Below are 15,844 nucleotides of genomic sequence, written 5' to 3' on the forward strand. Positions count from 1 at the left end.
CTTACTTGTTACCATCGTCCAGTAGGCATAGTAGTTACTAAAACGAGCAGACAATCTTGACTATAACCAAAGATAACAATAAGTGGACTGACTCCAGTAGTGTGTAGAGGTTTGGTGACATCACTGTAATACCCGCGGTCAACTCCTTGATAGTATGCCTCAAAGGTATGTTCTATTATTGATAAATATGAGAAAAGGAGATAGTTTGAATTTGATTGGATATTCATCGAAACCAATTTGAGTACCTGAGGCCACTGCCATGCTCCCCCAACTTCCTCTTCACGCCATTATTACAATTGTTTTTATTTAATTATTCATATCTGATCTGATGAACGATACGAATAATCTCATTCAAACAATTATCGATTTTCAAACACTTGAAAATGAAATCAGACTTTTTAGTCATGTTGGGTGAAATAACATACATATTGTAAAATTATGCCATAAATTAGAAACTTTCCGGAGCCATATTATGCATTTCATTACTGATGATGAACTATCTGATCACATCAGTATTGCAGAGTTGCAAAAAATCACACCCCATCAGCATTCTCTGTCATCAAGAATAAAGTTTTGAGATTATTTTGCCACGTTAAGCATTCAAGTATGGGACTATGCAAAATATGCATTGAAGCTGGTTGAAAGATAGACAAATGAAAAGAGGGACAACGTTTGTGAATGAACCAACAGGAACATAAACCAATGAACATTTTAACCATCATCGTACGGCTTCGAGAATACTCAGTCATGTTAGTGGATACAGTGTATCTAGTGGAGAAAACATTTAATAAAAAAGATAGACCTAAAAAAAGAGTGAAAAGAGTATTAAGACAAAATCATCAGCAGAAGAACAAAAAGAAAAAAGTGAAGAAATTGATTTCATCAGTATATTTCATTATTATTGCTTGTCTAGAATTGTTGGATTGAGCTAGTGTTAGGGAGAACAGGCGAAGACTACAAGATTATTAGAGATTTCCATGAGTATGAGAAAGTCTGATTTTTATGAATAAATGCTAGGGAGTGGATGAGTGATTGTTTTTGCCTTTTACAGGATTTCCATAAAGTTTATTTATAGTGTGACATTTTATTCTCTTGATGAGTAGCCATTTTATAGTGGCTCACTTAGCAGTTGTCTTTCCATTAACAAAATATCTGAAATTTAAAATTTTATTGTTCATAAAAGATTCAATAAAAACTGATTAAAACAAAAAAATTTGATCAACATATCTCATCTTCATAATGAATTTGGTGAAGTGTAGAGAAACTTTATAAATACTCTGTATTATTATTGTTGTTTTCCAGCGTCTGATTGGTTATGCCAGCAAATTTCTATGCAGTTTTTATGTAGATTCTGTAACCATCTTTTATATTAGGAACACACGCACACACATATTCACATAGACATTGGCATTTATACATAGGGATTAAACATCTTATAAAATTTGAGAAATAAAAATGCATTTATGAAATCAAAACGGGCTTTTATTAAAAATGTTTTTAATTAAAAGAAATAGAAACAAACATTTTCGTTAAAAGAAAACAAAAAGATTTAAAAAAAATGAAGCAGACGATAGCATTACTGAAAAAAGAAAGAAATTTCTGTGAATTTTACATGGATAATGTTAAAAATATGAATGTTGTTGTTATTATTGTTTAATAATAATAATAATAATAATAATAATAATAATAATAATAATAATAATAATAATTCAATAATTCAATAATTATGGTAAATCACTTTATGTCACTGCAACAACCAATAGTTTTATCTAATATAATGGTGTCCTTGTCCAAATCGATTCTGAGTCCAAAGGCAGTGCATGTTTTTTATAAGAGATTATTTCTCATTTTTTTTTTTTGTATTTCAGTTTTCTTATCATTTTGTTTTTGTTGGGGATAAAATATTCTACCGGATGCCAGGCATTCATCCACTATTTCAGACACTCCAACCGAGAGATCTTTCCAACAGTCCGTTTAAGTGTAATCGTTTGTATTGCTCTTGCACTTGGTTCACTGGTATATTCACCAGGTAGTTTTTGAAATTCTTTTTCTATAATTACTAAAATGATGGAGATCTTCCTAAGATTCCAGTTTCATTTCATGTCATTCATAAAACTTTGCTATTTTGTTATCTTCTTCCTATTAGCTCTGTTTAAGCCTGCATCATTAGGGATATTAACTTCTACTAGGGATGCTACTTTCTCTCTTCTTATTCCATATCGTTATGTCAGGTTTAATAGCTCTGTTTTCTAGGTATGTAGCTGTAACAATTGCATAATCATAGTGGATGGTGTGCAACGTTGACATAGATAGTTTCCACATGAAGATTTGAGAATGATTATTGGTTCAGTAAACTTCCAGAGTGAAAGAGCGTTTTCATGTCCCAATGAAATTATCCAAGCATTGTAACAAACCATGGTGACTATTATCAGGTTTTCTGAGGATTGTTTAAAGTGTTCCATTCATAACATCAAAAGCTTTCACACAAACTGATAGAATGCTACCATTTGGTTTTACCTGAAAATGTTGTGAAAAAAAAATTATGTCTATTGTGCCATGATCAGATCTAAAAGCGCTCAAGTTTTCGAAGATAATAGAGTGACACATCTATCTTCTGAGATGTTTAAGCAAAATTTTCAGAAAGACCTTGCACATCAAAAATACTCATTCCTCAATCATGTTACCACAGACCAATCATGTTCCTTTGTACACAGCCCGCAAAAAGAAAATCCACACTTGTAATTTTTTCAAAAACTACAAATTTAAGTTAAATTTAATGTAACTGTTTAAACAAACTATACCTCATTTGATTGGCCTTTTCTTCTTCTATAATTTTACCTGTTCATATCTGACTTTTAATTGAAATATTCTAGTGTTCACGTCAATTTAAAAAAATAATTCAAATTGAGGAGGCAAAAAGAAAGTCCGCACAATGGAAAATTGTTATTTAAATGTAACTTTAGGACATTAATGCAACACAAATACACAGGAACACAATGAACTAGTTAATATTAACCCTTCTGCAATTTGACAGTCTGCAATCTTTTGGGAATTCCTCGAATTAGACTGCAGCAATACTCCGGGGAAAGGGCAACCCACTTTTCTTTCATTTTTGTCCAAAGTTCTTCCAAATTTGAAATTTTATCATTGTGTAGCTGTTGCTTGATGTAATGCCATACGTTTTCGATAGGATTGAGGTCTGGAGATTGTGCAGGCCAATCCAAACACGGAATGTCATGCTCTTCCAGGAACCTCTTGACATTGCTAGCTGTGTGAATGCGAGTATTATCCTGCATGAAGATGGGATTATCATTCAAATTCCGACCAAGGTAGGGTAGAAAATGCTCAGTTAACATATTAATGTACTTTGTCGAATTAATTCAACCTTGCAAGCGAACTATAGGCCCTGGACCATTGGTACTAATAATGCCCCATACCAAAACTGAACCTTCACCACCTTGCAGCGTTGAAACTGAGCACCTAGGATTAAATTCTCCAACGAACGTACTGCCTACCATCACTGCTTTACCTATTGAACTTGCTTTCGTCACTAAAAAGCACTTTTGACCAATACAAAGAGTCATGATCTTCATTGCATCTGACGAAGTCCAGACGGCGCTTTCTGTTCTTTACAGAAATCATTGGCTTGCATCTTGCAACATATCCTTGCGAATTAAATTCCTTTAATCTGTTTTTGACAGTAGAAAGAGAGAACTTTTTAACAAGATTGAACTGTTGTTGGATTTGGGGAGCCCTTTCAAATCTGTTTCTTAAGCTGCAGATCTTGATAGCATTGTCTTCCCTGCTAGAAGTAACTGCAGTACGACCAGATTTAGGGGCATCACGAACACTGCTGATGTTTTGGTGCTATTGCACAGTCTTTTGTACCGTTTTCTCATCACATTTCAATCTGTGTCCGATTTCTCGATTGGATAAACCAGAAAAGTGTAGATTAATGAGCTCTTGACAATAAATAAGAGAAAGTCGTTGCATATGGACTAAATCTTATGTTGTATAACCTGGAACAACAACAATTACGATTAGAGATGCTTTGTTACCTTTTGGTGGATATTTTAAATTTATTCAGGGGCGATAATTTAAGCTGGTTTTAAGCGAATTTGTTGCTGCAGACTTTCTTTTTGCCTCCTCAATTTGAAGTTATTTTTTTAAATTGACATGAACACTTTCTTTTTGCCGGCACCGTATATTGAGATAAAGATTGAGTCAATTCAGTCATGGAGAATGGGGCCATTTATTCAGACATCAGATATCAGAAAATGGACGTGTGATGATCTTGTTACTCTCATAGCAGCAAATCAACTTGGGACCAAAACCATCATGTGGTCACAGTCGTGAGTTTGCCCAGTAATAATCCGCCATTACTACCAGGAGCATCCCTAGCACTGGTGTAAACTGTTACAGATGCGGCTGCAAGGGTCACATAGTTAGAGACTGCTGGAGATTTGGAACCCATTGCTATGGATGTGGCAAGATTATAGAAATTAGAAAAGGAAACAAGACATCAGCGCCAGCCTACTTCCCCACAAAGATGTAAATGCAGCTCTTAGTTGGCATGACATTGTTGTGTAAATTCACAACATGGTCGACCACTTGAGGCACATATCACAAAAGTGGTTAAATGCCATGAAGAAGGATTAGGAACTTGAGCCCCTGATTGGAACCGCGCATGTAACTGAGCTGACCATGGCCATTCACAGAAACAGTGGGCACCTAGGAGTGTGACAAACCACTTATTTCGCCAGAAGAGTTTACCTTGTGATGATGAAAGTAGCCGTCAAGTTGGTTATATGAACGTGAAAAGAATGCCAATCTATAGATCCAGTGCCAATTCACTAGGAGAAAAAAAATTAGAGGTGAGCAGTGATTGGCAATGGTTGGGGATGGACATTACACAATATAGTGCTTACCATTTCCTAACTATTACAGATTGTGGCCCGGCACGGTTTTCAGTGTGGAGACAGTTGGCACGGCAGAACTCAGCAAGCATGATTTGTGAACTAGAAGTGATCATTTATGAATGTGGCCTACCACAGAAGTTACTCATGTAGCAAGGAATTCAAACAAATGGGACATATGCACAATGTAATCTCGGGTTTATACGTGAAATTTTATTGTGCATATGTCCTGGCCGGGAATAGCATAGCCAAGTGGTGTCACCATAGAATCACAGTGAGGATATGCTGTTCCATGCAGTGTGGCAATCCTATATTTAACTAGATGAGTTTTGAAGATATGGAGGCCATCAATAGGGCCATAATGGTGAACTTGGTAGGCATCTCAGAAGAATCTCTTTATCAATGCATAGAAAGCATGACAGAAAAGTGCATCAGACTTATTACTTTGAAAGAGAAACCATGTAGTTTGGTCGTTAAATTTGAAATAAATTGTTTGTGACATCAGTCCTCTTACTTTCCAGACGCAACTCATACAATGACTGCTAAGTTTGGAAAACGTTTGCCCAAGATGTAAAAATTAATAGTACCATAATGAAATCGCTTATATTTCTGAAATTTTTTAGATAAGAATTGATAATTATAAAGTTCAGTTCCAAGTGACATTATTTTGAAGGTTGAATGGTTCAATCCTTAGTGTAGGTGCTACTAAGAATACAATTGCAAATTACTTGACTTCTACTTGATCATGACTGATGGAACAAAAGCATATTATTCCCGTGAATTAAAGAAAGGATTCTGTTCGAAATTATGTGCAGATTCCCAAGTTCAATAGGATAAATCTGAAAAAGGTCAGAGGTTGCCTGTCAAAACTCAAGATAAAGACAATAGTCCGAATAATGCAAATAATACAATTGATAATGAAACATTAAATACAGTGTGTGTGTGTGTGTATGTGTGTGTGTGTGTATGTGTGTGTGTGTGTATGTGTGTGTATGTGTGTGTGTGTGTGTGTATGTGTGTGTGTGTGTGTGTGTGTGTGAAGAAAAGAGAAGTTGCTGAGAATGAGAATCTTAACGTGCAGCGGAAGTAAAGCATATCTCAATGAATACATGTGCGATCCAAAACAGATTAAATATAATGTGACGCATAAAAAATAAATAACAATAATTTTAAAAGAAAACAAGAAATAAAAGACTGTGCTTCTTGATTGTGCAAACGAAGAATTGTTTCACCAAACCTTGGTTTTCTCTTCAACTTGTTCGATGGTGTTTTCCTAAATAGAACAACATTTACAGAAAATAATTACAAAAACAAAGCCAACGAAAATCGGAAATGTTATAAACTACCTCAATTTACCTGGTGTTGCCAGAACGAATGATTTAAGGAAAAATAAAAAAAGTTATAGTCAAGATTGTTCTTTTGACTTCTGGTTTCTGTTCCACAGAAAGAGCAATGATGACAAGCAAGATATGGTTTCTTCTGATTAATAATTATCTTCCTTTAAGATAACATGAAAGCCCTCTCCTTTCCTCATGTTCGAAATAGATTTCTTATTCGCTTGATCATGTCTAATTATCCAGCTAAATGCAGAAACCGTAAGTTAAAAAGAGCAGACAATCTTGACTATAACGAAATGGTTGAAAATATGTTAAAATAACTATTTCAAGATTCACAGCACTTCCACATCTTAACGCTATAACCAAATGTATTTTGAAAAGTATAGCCATTGTGTTGATTTAGGGTGTAAAGCAGACTAAACTCTATTTCTGAAAGCTATAAAAGAAATGGGCAATTAAATTAAACTGAATTACAGTATCGTTTGCTCATAAAATTAATTAAATAAAATTGTTTAAGGTTATAACAGTCTTTAAAATAGGTGACTATAAAAAGTTATATTTATATGTGAGAATATTTCAAAATAAAGTTCATTATCAAAAACACATCAAAAACAAAACAAAGATTGAAAAATGAACAAATAAACTAAATAGAAACATGAAATCAACAGCAAACGGAAATGTAAGCGTGCATATAATTTGCAATTTAGATTTTCCAAATCTGCAAGTGAAAGTCATTTTATGAATAACGATTGGTACCTGGTGTATCTAGTGGTGGTGAGAGGAAGCAAATAATAAGATGTGAGTAAAAATGACTTCCACATTCTCTTTGAAAGCAGGGAATTTGGATGAGATGTAAGAATTTTTGAAAGAAAACAAAATAAAAGCATACTTTCTAAAATACGCAGGGAGGGGGTAGGCTAACTACATTTTGGAATAGATTAGCATATAAAGATTTTGGTTATTATCCTATTATGTCTAAATGCAAGGGAGGGGGATTATCCTATTATGTCTAAATGCAGGGGAGGGGAAATCAAATTTACTTTATTATATAGATAATATTAAACATCATAAACAATGAAGATGAAAAATACACGTGTATGCATTATTTTTACTATTTTGAACATGCAGCACACCGCAAACGATAGCAGTCTACAAGTGACGGCCATTAGCAAGATCATATGAGATATCTGTCAACATACTATCACTGAAGATTAAACATTTGTGGCCAAGTAAGCGTTGCATTTGCCATGAAAAAGTTTGCAATTCTTTCAAGATTTTCCCCAAATCCTACATTAGATTTCAGTGAATCACTTATAGCGCAATGTTCAGCTTAGGCATATCAGATCTTTGTAGAAGGTAGAAGCTGCACACCGGTTAATTATGAATGATGACACAGTGAAAAGACAAGAAAGAATACATGATATGTTTTCATTTTACTTCAATTATTTCTCAGAAATCAAGATGATCCTTTCCGGGGCGACAATACTCTATAGAAGATATTAAAGTCTTCACTATTTTAAAAATCACTTTGGCTTCTCATGAAATCATTTTTTAGTCAGCCAACTAATCATTTTATTTGTTTTTGAGATGAGAACTAAAAAAATATGATTATGGGATTTAAGTCAATCATAAAAATTTACTCCAAGTCAAATTCTTCAGTTACTTTTTTGTTTCTCCTGTTTCATTCAAGTTTGATGTTTTTTGTTCCAATACACAGCTGATCAAAAATTTAAGACCACTTAAAATCTTTAAAAAGAAACCTTCTTTTTTTTAAGAATAGATTTTAATCTCTTCCGACTTAAAGTTACTAATACTACAATCTAAAAGGTTATGGAAACAAAAAGATACATTCCAAAAGTTTTATTTAAAAATTTGCATTTTTATTAAATTAGGTTTTTACACATGATCAAAATTATAAGAGCAAGAGTATAAATTGTTAGATTTATAGTAATTCTAATGTTTTTAGATCAGTTAGAGATTAGCAATCACTGTATAAAGGTGTTACCATGCCTAAAGCAAGAAAACTAACCGAAGTTGAGCGCTCTCGAATTCTAGGATTTCATAAGCAAGGTTTGTCACAGCGAGCGATAGCAGCTAAAGTAAATCGCAGTAAAAGTATTATTTGCAACTTTCTAAAGAACACTGAGAATTATGGAAAAGCAAAATCCTTTAGTAGCCCCCACCCCCAAATTTCTCCTGCATTGAGTAGGAGAATCAGAGGGGTTGTAATGAATGACAGAGGACTTTCTTCTAGTCAAATTAAGGCGGTTACAGATGCTGATTGCAGTCAAATAACCATCACACGACACTTACAACAAAAAGGCATGGTAAATAAAAAGTGTAAACAAATTCCTCGATTGCTTTCACGTCACAAAGTGGACCGCTTAAGATTTGGTCATGAATACCAAACCTGGGACGTTGAGAAGTGGAAGAAAGTCCTGTTTTCTGATGAGAAAAAATTCAATTTAGATGGTCCTGATGGCTTCCAGCAATATTGGCATGATAAAAACATGCCCCTTGAAATTTTTTCCACACGTCATAGTGGTGGAGGGTTTGAAATGGTATGAGGTGCCTTTTCTTACAGAGGGACGGTGGAGCTCCAGGTGGTGCAGGGTCATCAGACAGCAGCCGGTTATGTTAGCATGCTACAAAAAGCATCTTTGATGATGGAGGGTCATCGTTTGTGTGGGGATGGATGGTTATTCCAACAGGATAATGCTGCAATCCACACGGCAAGACGGACCTTGAGCTTTCTACAAGAAAATGGAGTCCATCTCTTGGACATCCTGTATGCTCACTGGATTTGAACCCAATTGAAAATGTTTGGAGATGTATGACAAGGGAGGTTTATCAAAATTGCAAACAATATTCGACAAAAAATGAACTTCGTGAAGCCATCTTCAGAAACTGGAGCAGGATCCATGGAAACCCTTATTTCTAGTATGCTCCAAAGAATTTTTGAAGTCATGAAAAGCAGTGGAGGTAGAACTCATTATTAAGTTTGATTGTTGAATGTTTTCATACACTTTTCATACACCTTTTGTACAATTTAATAGAATTTTTGTCTCTGGTCTTATAATTTTGATCATGTGTAAAATCCTAATTCAATAAAAATGTAAATTTTAAAAATAAATCTTTGGAATGTAGCTTTTTGTTTCCATAACCTTTTGGATTGTAGTGTTGGTAACCTTAAGTCGAGAGAGTTTAAAATTTATCCTTAAAATTTTTTTTTAAGAATTTTAAGTGGTCTTAAATTTTTGATCATCAGTGTATGTAAATAGATTATTTCTTTTATTGAATTTCAATTTTTTTCTTATCTTCCCATTTTGATAATCTATCAAGGCATGTTCGCACAATAATTTGTGATTATGATTCCACGAATAATTTGTACATCATTAGAAAATAACCCTAAACCCTAACCCTAACTCTATTGTTCTATTATTGCTACTGTACTTTCAGGAAAGTGACACACACACATATCATTTTTTTCATTTTACTTCAGTAAGTTCTCAGAAATCAAGGGATTCCTTTTCTAAGTCTAACATTTGATTTCTAAATAATATACATAAAATTATCCGATGGTTCAATCAAGATTATCCTCTGCCTTTCAAATGTTGAGTTAGTAAAGCAATGAAAAGCATTAATTTTCCTCTTATAAATTGGCAACATAATTATGTTATCGTTTATTTTTATTGTGGCCTTTTCTTAATTTTAATGGATTCCAGAACAAGAATTTATCTGATCTGGTTGAATATCCGGCTACGTGCTGTTAGTTGAAGTAACATCATTAAGAAAAGATGCACCATTCCTGGCACTGTATAATCGTGTAAAGGGAATCTTATTTGGATTATTTGAAATATTCAGTCAGAGTAAAGTATTCCTCATCTCAGGTTGTCTTGACATTTGTACAGAAAGGTCGAAGATTTTCGATGATGGTGGTACGTAATTCAAAAAGTTGTCCATGCATTGTTAAAAAGCAAGAGTAAGAGAAAAAGAGAAAGTGCGGCTGCAGCCTATGTTTTTCATCGTTTTCTATTGAATGATGACGTAGCAAGAAGACTAAAAACATGTATCATAGATTGTGATTCTTGCAGCAAGGCAGACAAATAAACAAAAATATGTAAACAAAAATGGCTGATCAAAAAATTAAGTTTGAAAAAATGATTTAATGTCTAACTTTTTAAAAGAATAGATAAAAACAATTTTTTAAATAAAAATATGTGCATACAATGAAATGGGAAGACACCTACAAAATTATGGTTGCTGCTCGCATCATCTTTGCGAACCTCTCCTTCCTATAGAAATAAAATGAAGCCATGTTCAAAGAAATACACTCTCATCCAAATGGTGTTCAGCTTTTAATAATTATTTTGATTCGAGTTAAACATTTTTTGGATAAATCGATTTATCATATATGGAATCTGAACAACCAATGGCAAACAAAAAAGGGGGCGCTGCAAAATAATAGCATCAAAAGATTTGTACGGATGAATTACTTCTTTGTGGTAAGTAGTAAAATAATTGAAATACTTTGAAAAAATTGTTGTTAGTTCAATTAGTCATGCGCCATGCGGGAGTTACTTCAATGAATCACAACAGTGGGACCTAGAGTGTCAAGCCATCAGTTCTCCAGGCATGCAATAAAATGGCAAGCCAAAAAAAAAAAAAAAAGGAAAAGAGAAAATTTATTTCAGTTTGAGAAGAAAAATGATAGAATTACAGTTTTCGAGTGACAGGAAGGGAAAAACTTATTGCAAAATGTAAGTTTCAAAGAAAGCAGATAACTGTGACAAGGTTGAATGTAGGTGTGTCAAAATATTATTAAAACAGAATTTTCCTCGTAAGGTTAGATAGCATAGAAAATCGGAAAATTCCACTTGAAATTAAATATTAGAATAAGAACTACATCTTCAGAATGTTGCATCAGATGGGAACTTCAGTGATATGTAAAGGATAAGCTGAAAAATTCATTTTTTTAAGAAGAATTGTCGTTTTTGGAACAGCTTTTCTCACCTTCTATGAAGGATGAGTTGGAGAAAACCCATGAGATATTATATGCACATACTGTATTCTATAAAATAAAAAGGAGAAACCCAAAAAGATTATTAAACCCGAAATCATTATATGCAGTTTATCAAAAGTTTTTATACCCGCTGATTTTTTTAAATAAAAAAAAAATATGGTTTTAACAAAATGGCGATGCCTACTACTGCTATGTGTCATCTACACAACAAGACACCAGCTGTTTACATAATCAGCCAGAATAAAAAAAAAAAAAATTGATTCACGATAGTGCTACATAACCATCATCTACGTTGTTGGTAAAAGTTTACAAATAGTAAGAGTAAAGGCAATACTGAGAGAAAGAGAGAGAGAGAGAGAGAGAGAGAGAGAGAGAGAGAGAAGAGGAAGAAGAGAAGGAGGAAGAGGAGAAATAGGAGGAGGGGGCTGGACTTCTGATGGTGCTTTCCATTCTCGTTCTTTTCATCCTTTTAGATCCTCCAGAGAAACCTTATGTGATGTTAATCAATGTTAGTACCCCTGCCCTGTGTTTCGTGTGTGAGTGTGGGGGAATGGAATGGGGGGATGCGTTATCTCAAAAGTATAGAGATATAATAAAAATAGGATCATAATCCTATTCTTCTTATCTATCCATCCATCTATCTATCTATCTATCTATCTATCTATCTATCTATCTATATATATATATATATATATAAAAGTGGACGTGTCTGTGTGTCTGTATGTCTGTATGTCTGTCTGTGTACAATTCCCTACGCAATAACTCTGACGATTTTTAGTCTACAGACTCGAAATTTGATATACAGGGTACTGAGATTTGGGAAAGTCTTTGTGATCGATTTTTGGCCAGAAATTTGGCTGTTAAGGGGTCAAAGTTCAATGCTTGAGAACTCTACCAAACTCCTTCGACAATTTTGGGTTCAAACACTTGAAATTTTAGACATAGGTTCCTTGGACATGGATCGAACTTAATAACTCGATTTTAGCCCAAAACAATAAATTTTAAGTGGTCATAATAGGGGTCAAAGTTAAAAAAAAATGACCTCTGCGGTCTCTTCCAAATTACTCAGACAATTTCTGGTCTAAACATTTGAAATTTTACATAAAGAGTATTCAGAGATAAGGCAAGCTTTTTAATCGGTTTGGGTCGAAAAGTTTTAGGTACCAATATATAAATGTATGTATGTATGTATTTATGTATGTATGTATGTATGTATGTATCTATGTATGTATGTATGTATGTATGTATGTATGTATGTATGTATCTATGTATGTATGTATGTATGTATGTATCTATGTATCTATGTATGTATGTATGTATGTATGTATGTATGTATCTATGTATGTATTTATGTATGTATGTATGTATGTATGTTTGTATGTTTGCATGTCTGCCTAAAGCTTTCGACAGAGGCGACGGATTTTACCAAGATCAGTATCGTTTTAAAGTCCGACCTTTCATACAACAAATATCAAAAATCTGGCTAAAAACATTAATATCTTCACCTTCAACTTTTCTACAGGGGAGAGAGTAGCCCTTTTCGCCGATATTTTTGAAAGTTATCCTCTCCTTATGGTTGTCTAGCCTAAATGTTAACATAATTCACTTCAGGTTTGGCGGTGGTCGTAACCGCAAGGATGTCAGTTTTTTTCCCCCGTTCTTTTCCTCCTTCGCGGTACAGGTTCGAGTCTGCCTTCCTACTACCGCTTTTTTTTTTCATTTTTGGTCAACAGACACATACAAACACCCGGGCAACGCCGGGCCGAAATGCTAGTACATCTATAAAAGTAAACGTGTGTGTGTATGTGTGTGTGTGTGTGTGTGTGTGTGTGTGTGTGTGTGTGTGTATCTGTCTGTGTACATTTCCCTACACAATAACTCTGTCAATTTTTAGTCTACAGACTCGAAATTTGATATACAGGGTACTGAGATTTGCGAAAATCGATGTGATCGGGTTTCGGCCAGAAATTTGACTGTTAATGGGTCAAATTTCAACGATTTGACCTTTCAGAACTCTACCAAAATCCTCCGACAATTTTAGATATAGGTTCCTTGGACATGGATCTAACTTAATAACTTGATCTGAGCCCAAAACAATAAATGTTAAGGGGTCATAATAGGGAGTCAAATTTTAAAAAATTACCGTTTTTTTTTGTTTTTTTCTCAGCATACACCTCCAAACACCCGAGCAACGCCGGCCACCCATGCTAGTATATCTATACAAACAGTTTCAGTCCCACTGGGATTGTTTTAGTATGTTACCAAAAGCTGTGAATGCACATATTTTTTTGAAAACAACAGAAGTCTTATTTTGTATGTTTGTAAGTTGTGGTTCACCCAATAAAGTCTAACCCTTCTTCATTGTGGTAGAAGTGATGACAACATGGTAGTGTGAGGGCTATCCTGCTGACAGGACACTGATTAAAATCCAAGAGCAGTCATCACATGAAGATTCCTTATCCTCTGGTTGGTTTTGGTTCTGCACGTGGCATACAGCGGTATGCGACAGGTGTGGAACTGTACATCCATAGAATGAGGATAATAAGATTTTGCTTTTGCTCATTTGTAACATTCAATTCTTGCAGCAAAAATAAATCGCTCTGCTCGATGAGGAGGACTTCCTAAACAATCCTGGGAAACAATCTATATGAGTTCTGTGCTGAAGTCTCATTGCCTCAACGCATGTTAAGAATTATATATAATAAATACAAACCTAATTGATCATATGGGGTTTAGTAAATTATTTAGAATAAGCTAAAGACTTCTTCACAGCTAATACGAAATAATTGTAAATTTAACATATTTGGTGCTTATCGTTCGGCATGGAAATTTAAATGGAACAAACATAAAGTCGTAACTAATTGACAAAATCATAATTACATGAGTAAAGTCATGACTAATTGAAAAAATAAATTACTGCCAGTCATCAAACATCATTTTACTAATGCAAAAATGATTTATGGAAACAATTTTAATAATTTCTCGGCAGGAAACAAGGGCTCCCCCTTTTTACCTTCCTCTTTGAACTAAAGTTATATAGAATTTTCCTGTGTATAAACTTTCGTCAATCAGACTCCATATAAAAAGGGTAATTTGCACATTTTTTAAAAACATTAATAACAACAATGATTCTAAGCACATAATGAAGCTGAGCTCTATAGCATTGTTAAAAATAAGGACCAGAGCAGACTAATGTTTAGTTCTACATTCAAGCAAAACAGTGGAAAGAATGATGCTGAAGTCTCCTCGGCTTCTCTCCGGCATCTTTGAAGAAAAAGCAACTTAAAGCTAGCATTAGTGAAAATTCTAACCTTTGATTCTTTACCAGATTCTTCAACTTCTACTTCCTTTGTAAAAAAAATAAAAATTAAAAACAAAAAACATGCAAAATTCAGAAAATATTTGTTAAAAAAATTATTTTAATTTTAACGTCGCAAAAATAATGTCACACGTGAAATCATTAATAAAATTCACAATCATTTCTGCAATCCAACTATATTTGGTGCAAACACACTTTAGACTATTCTGCTTGCCTTGTCCACCCAATTTAAATCATGAATGTCCAACAGTCTTTGTGGCATTTTTGTGTCACCTTGTACCTCCATGTTTATATATAGAGAGAAGTGTAAACGGAGCAGATTGAAATATTTCGGATAAAATAATTCACTTCTCTCCCAGAATGCTGTGTATATTTTGTATTACAAAACTAATAGTAATATTTATTTGTCTCGAAGTTCTGGATTTATATCATCTTTTTTTTCTTTTGTTTTATGTCTTCTTTGACACTGTATGAAATAAAAACATTGTATTATGAACTAGCTGGCAGATCTGGTGTTCCGGGAATGAATAAAGACGGTGTAAACTCCGCTCCCAATCCTGAAATTCATTTTTATTCATAGTTTCTAATTTATTTAATTTTCAATTTTTACAAATAAAATAAAATCGTCTCTTTTGTCTATGAATACCCAGCATATATGTGCAGCTCACGATATTATTGTAGAAAAATACCCGAATAAAAACTGAATACCACTATTTAAATCCTCATAACAATTTATTTAAGTTGTGTTTGATCTTGATCCAGGGCTTTGTTTTAATTGCATTTCAGAACAGGGCTTTGTTTTAATTGCATTTCAGAGCAGAGAGAGAGAAAGAGAGAGAGAGAGAGAGAGAGAGAGAGACAGAGAGAGAGAGAGACAGGCAGACAGGGACACAACATTTCTTGGATGTTTAAGGCTAATTGTATTCATTGTAGTCATTCTTTGGTATTTTTTCATTCTAAAACCATTTAAAGTCTTTAACGGAGCAAAGTGAAAAAAATGTTGGGTTTGAGAAGAAAAAGTCAAATGAGGATCTTTACTACTTCTCATATATGAGTTGCAAGGGACAAATAATGCCATTAAAATATATGAGTTGCAAGGGACAAATAATGCCATTAAAATATATGAGTTGCAAGGGACAAATAATGCCATTAAAATATATGAGTTGCAAGGGACAAATAATGCCATTAAAATCCAAAATAACCGTTTTAAAAAAGTTAAGAAATTCATCAACAAGGACAAACATCCATT

At 33.8% G+C, this 15,844-nt stretch overlaps 1 protein-coding gene across 5 annotated transcripts in view; it reads right to left on the reverse strand.

Annotated features, from left to right (window-relative positions):
• The window catches only part of LOC145246036 (cilia- and flagella-associated protein 43-like), a 456,783-nt gene that overhangs the window by 219,562 nt on the left and 221,377 nt on the right, over positions 1-15,844 (reverse strand). For 2 of the 5 annotated variants that reach the window (XM_080107870.1, XM_080107866.1), the window contains exons 23-24: positions 14,588-14,623; positions 6,154-6,189 (exon numbers count right to left, since the gene is read on the reverse strand). The exons of 1 other annotated variant lie outside the window; for it this stretch is intronic. In XM_080107870.1, the coding sequence (XP_079963996.1) occupies positions 6,154-6,189; positions 14,588-14,623 (72 nt within the window). The remainder of the gene's footprint in view (positions 1-6,153; positions 6,190-14,587; positions 14,624-15,844) is intronic. 2 more of the 5 variants (XM_080107868.1, XM_080107867.1) reach the window with 2 other exon arrangements.

The sequence above is a fragment of the Euprymna scolopes genome, chromosome 23 (genome assembly GCF_053919585.1).
Source record: "Euprymna scolopes isolate OS-2025 chromosome 23, ASM5391958v1, whole genome shotgun sequence".
Lineage (NCBI taxonomy): Eukaryota > Metazoa > Mollusca > Cephalopoda > Sepiida > Sepiolidae > Euprymna > Euprymna scolopes.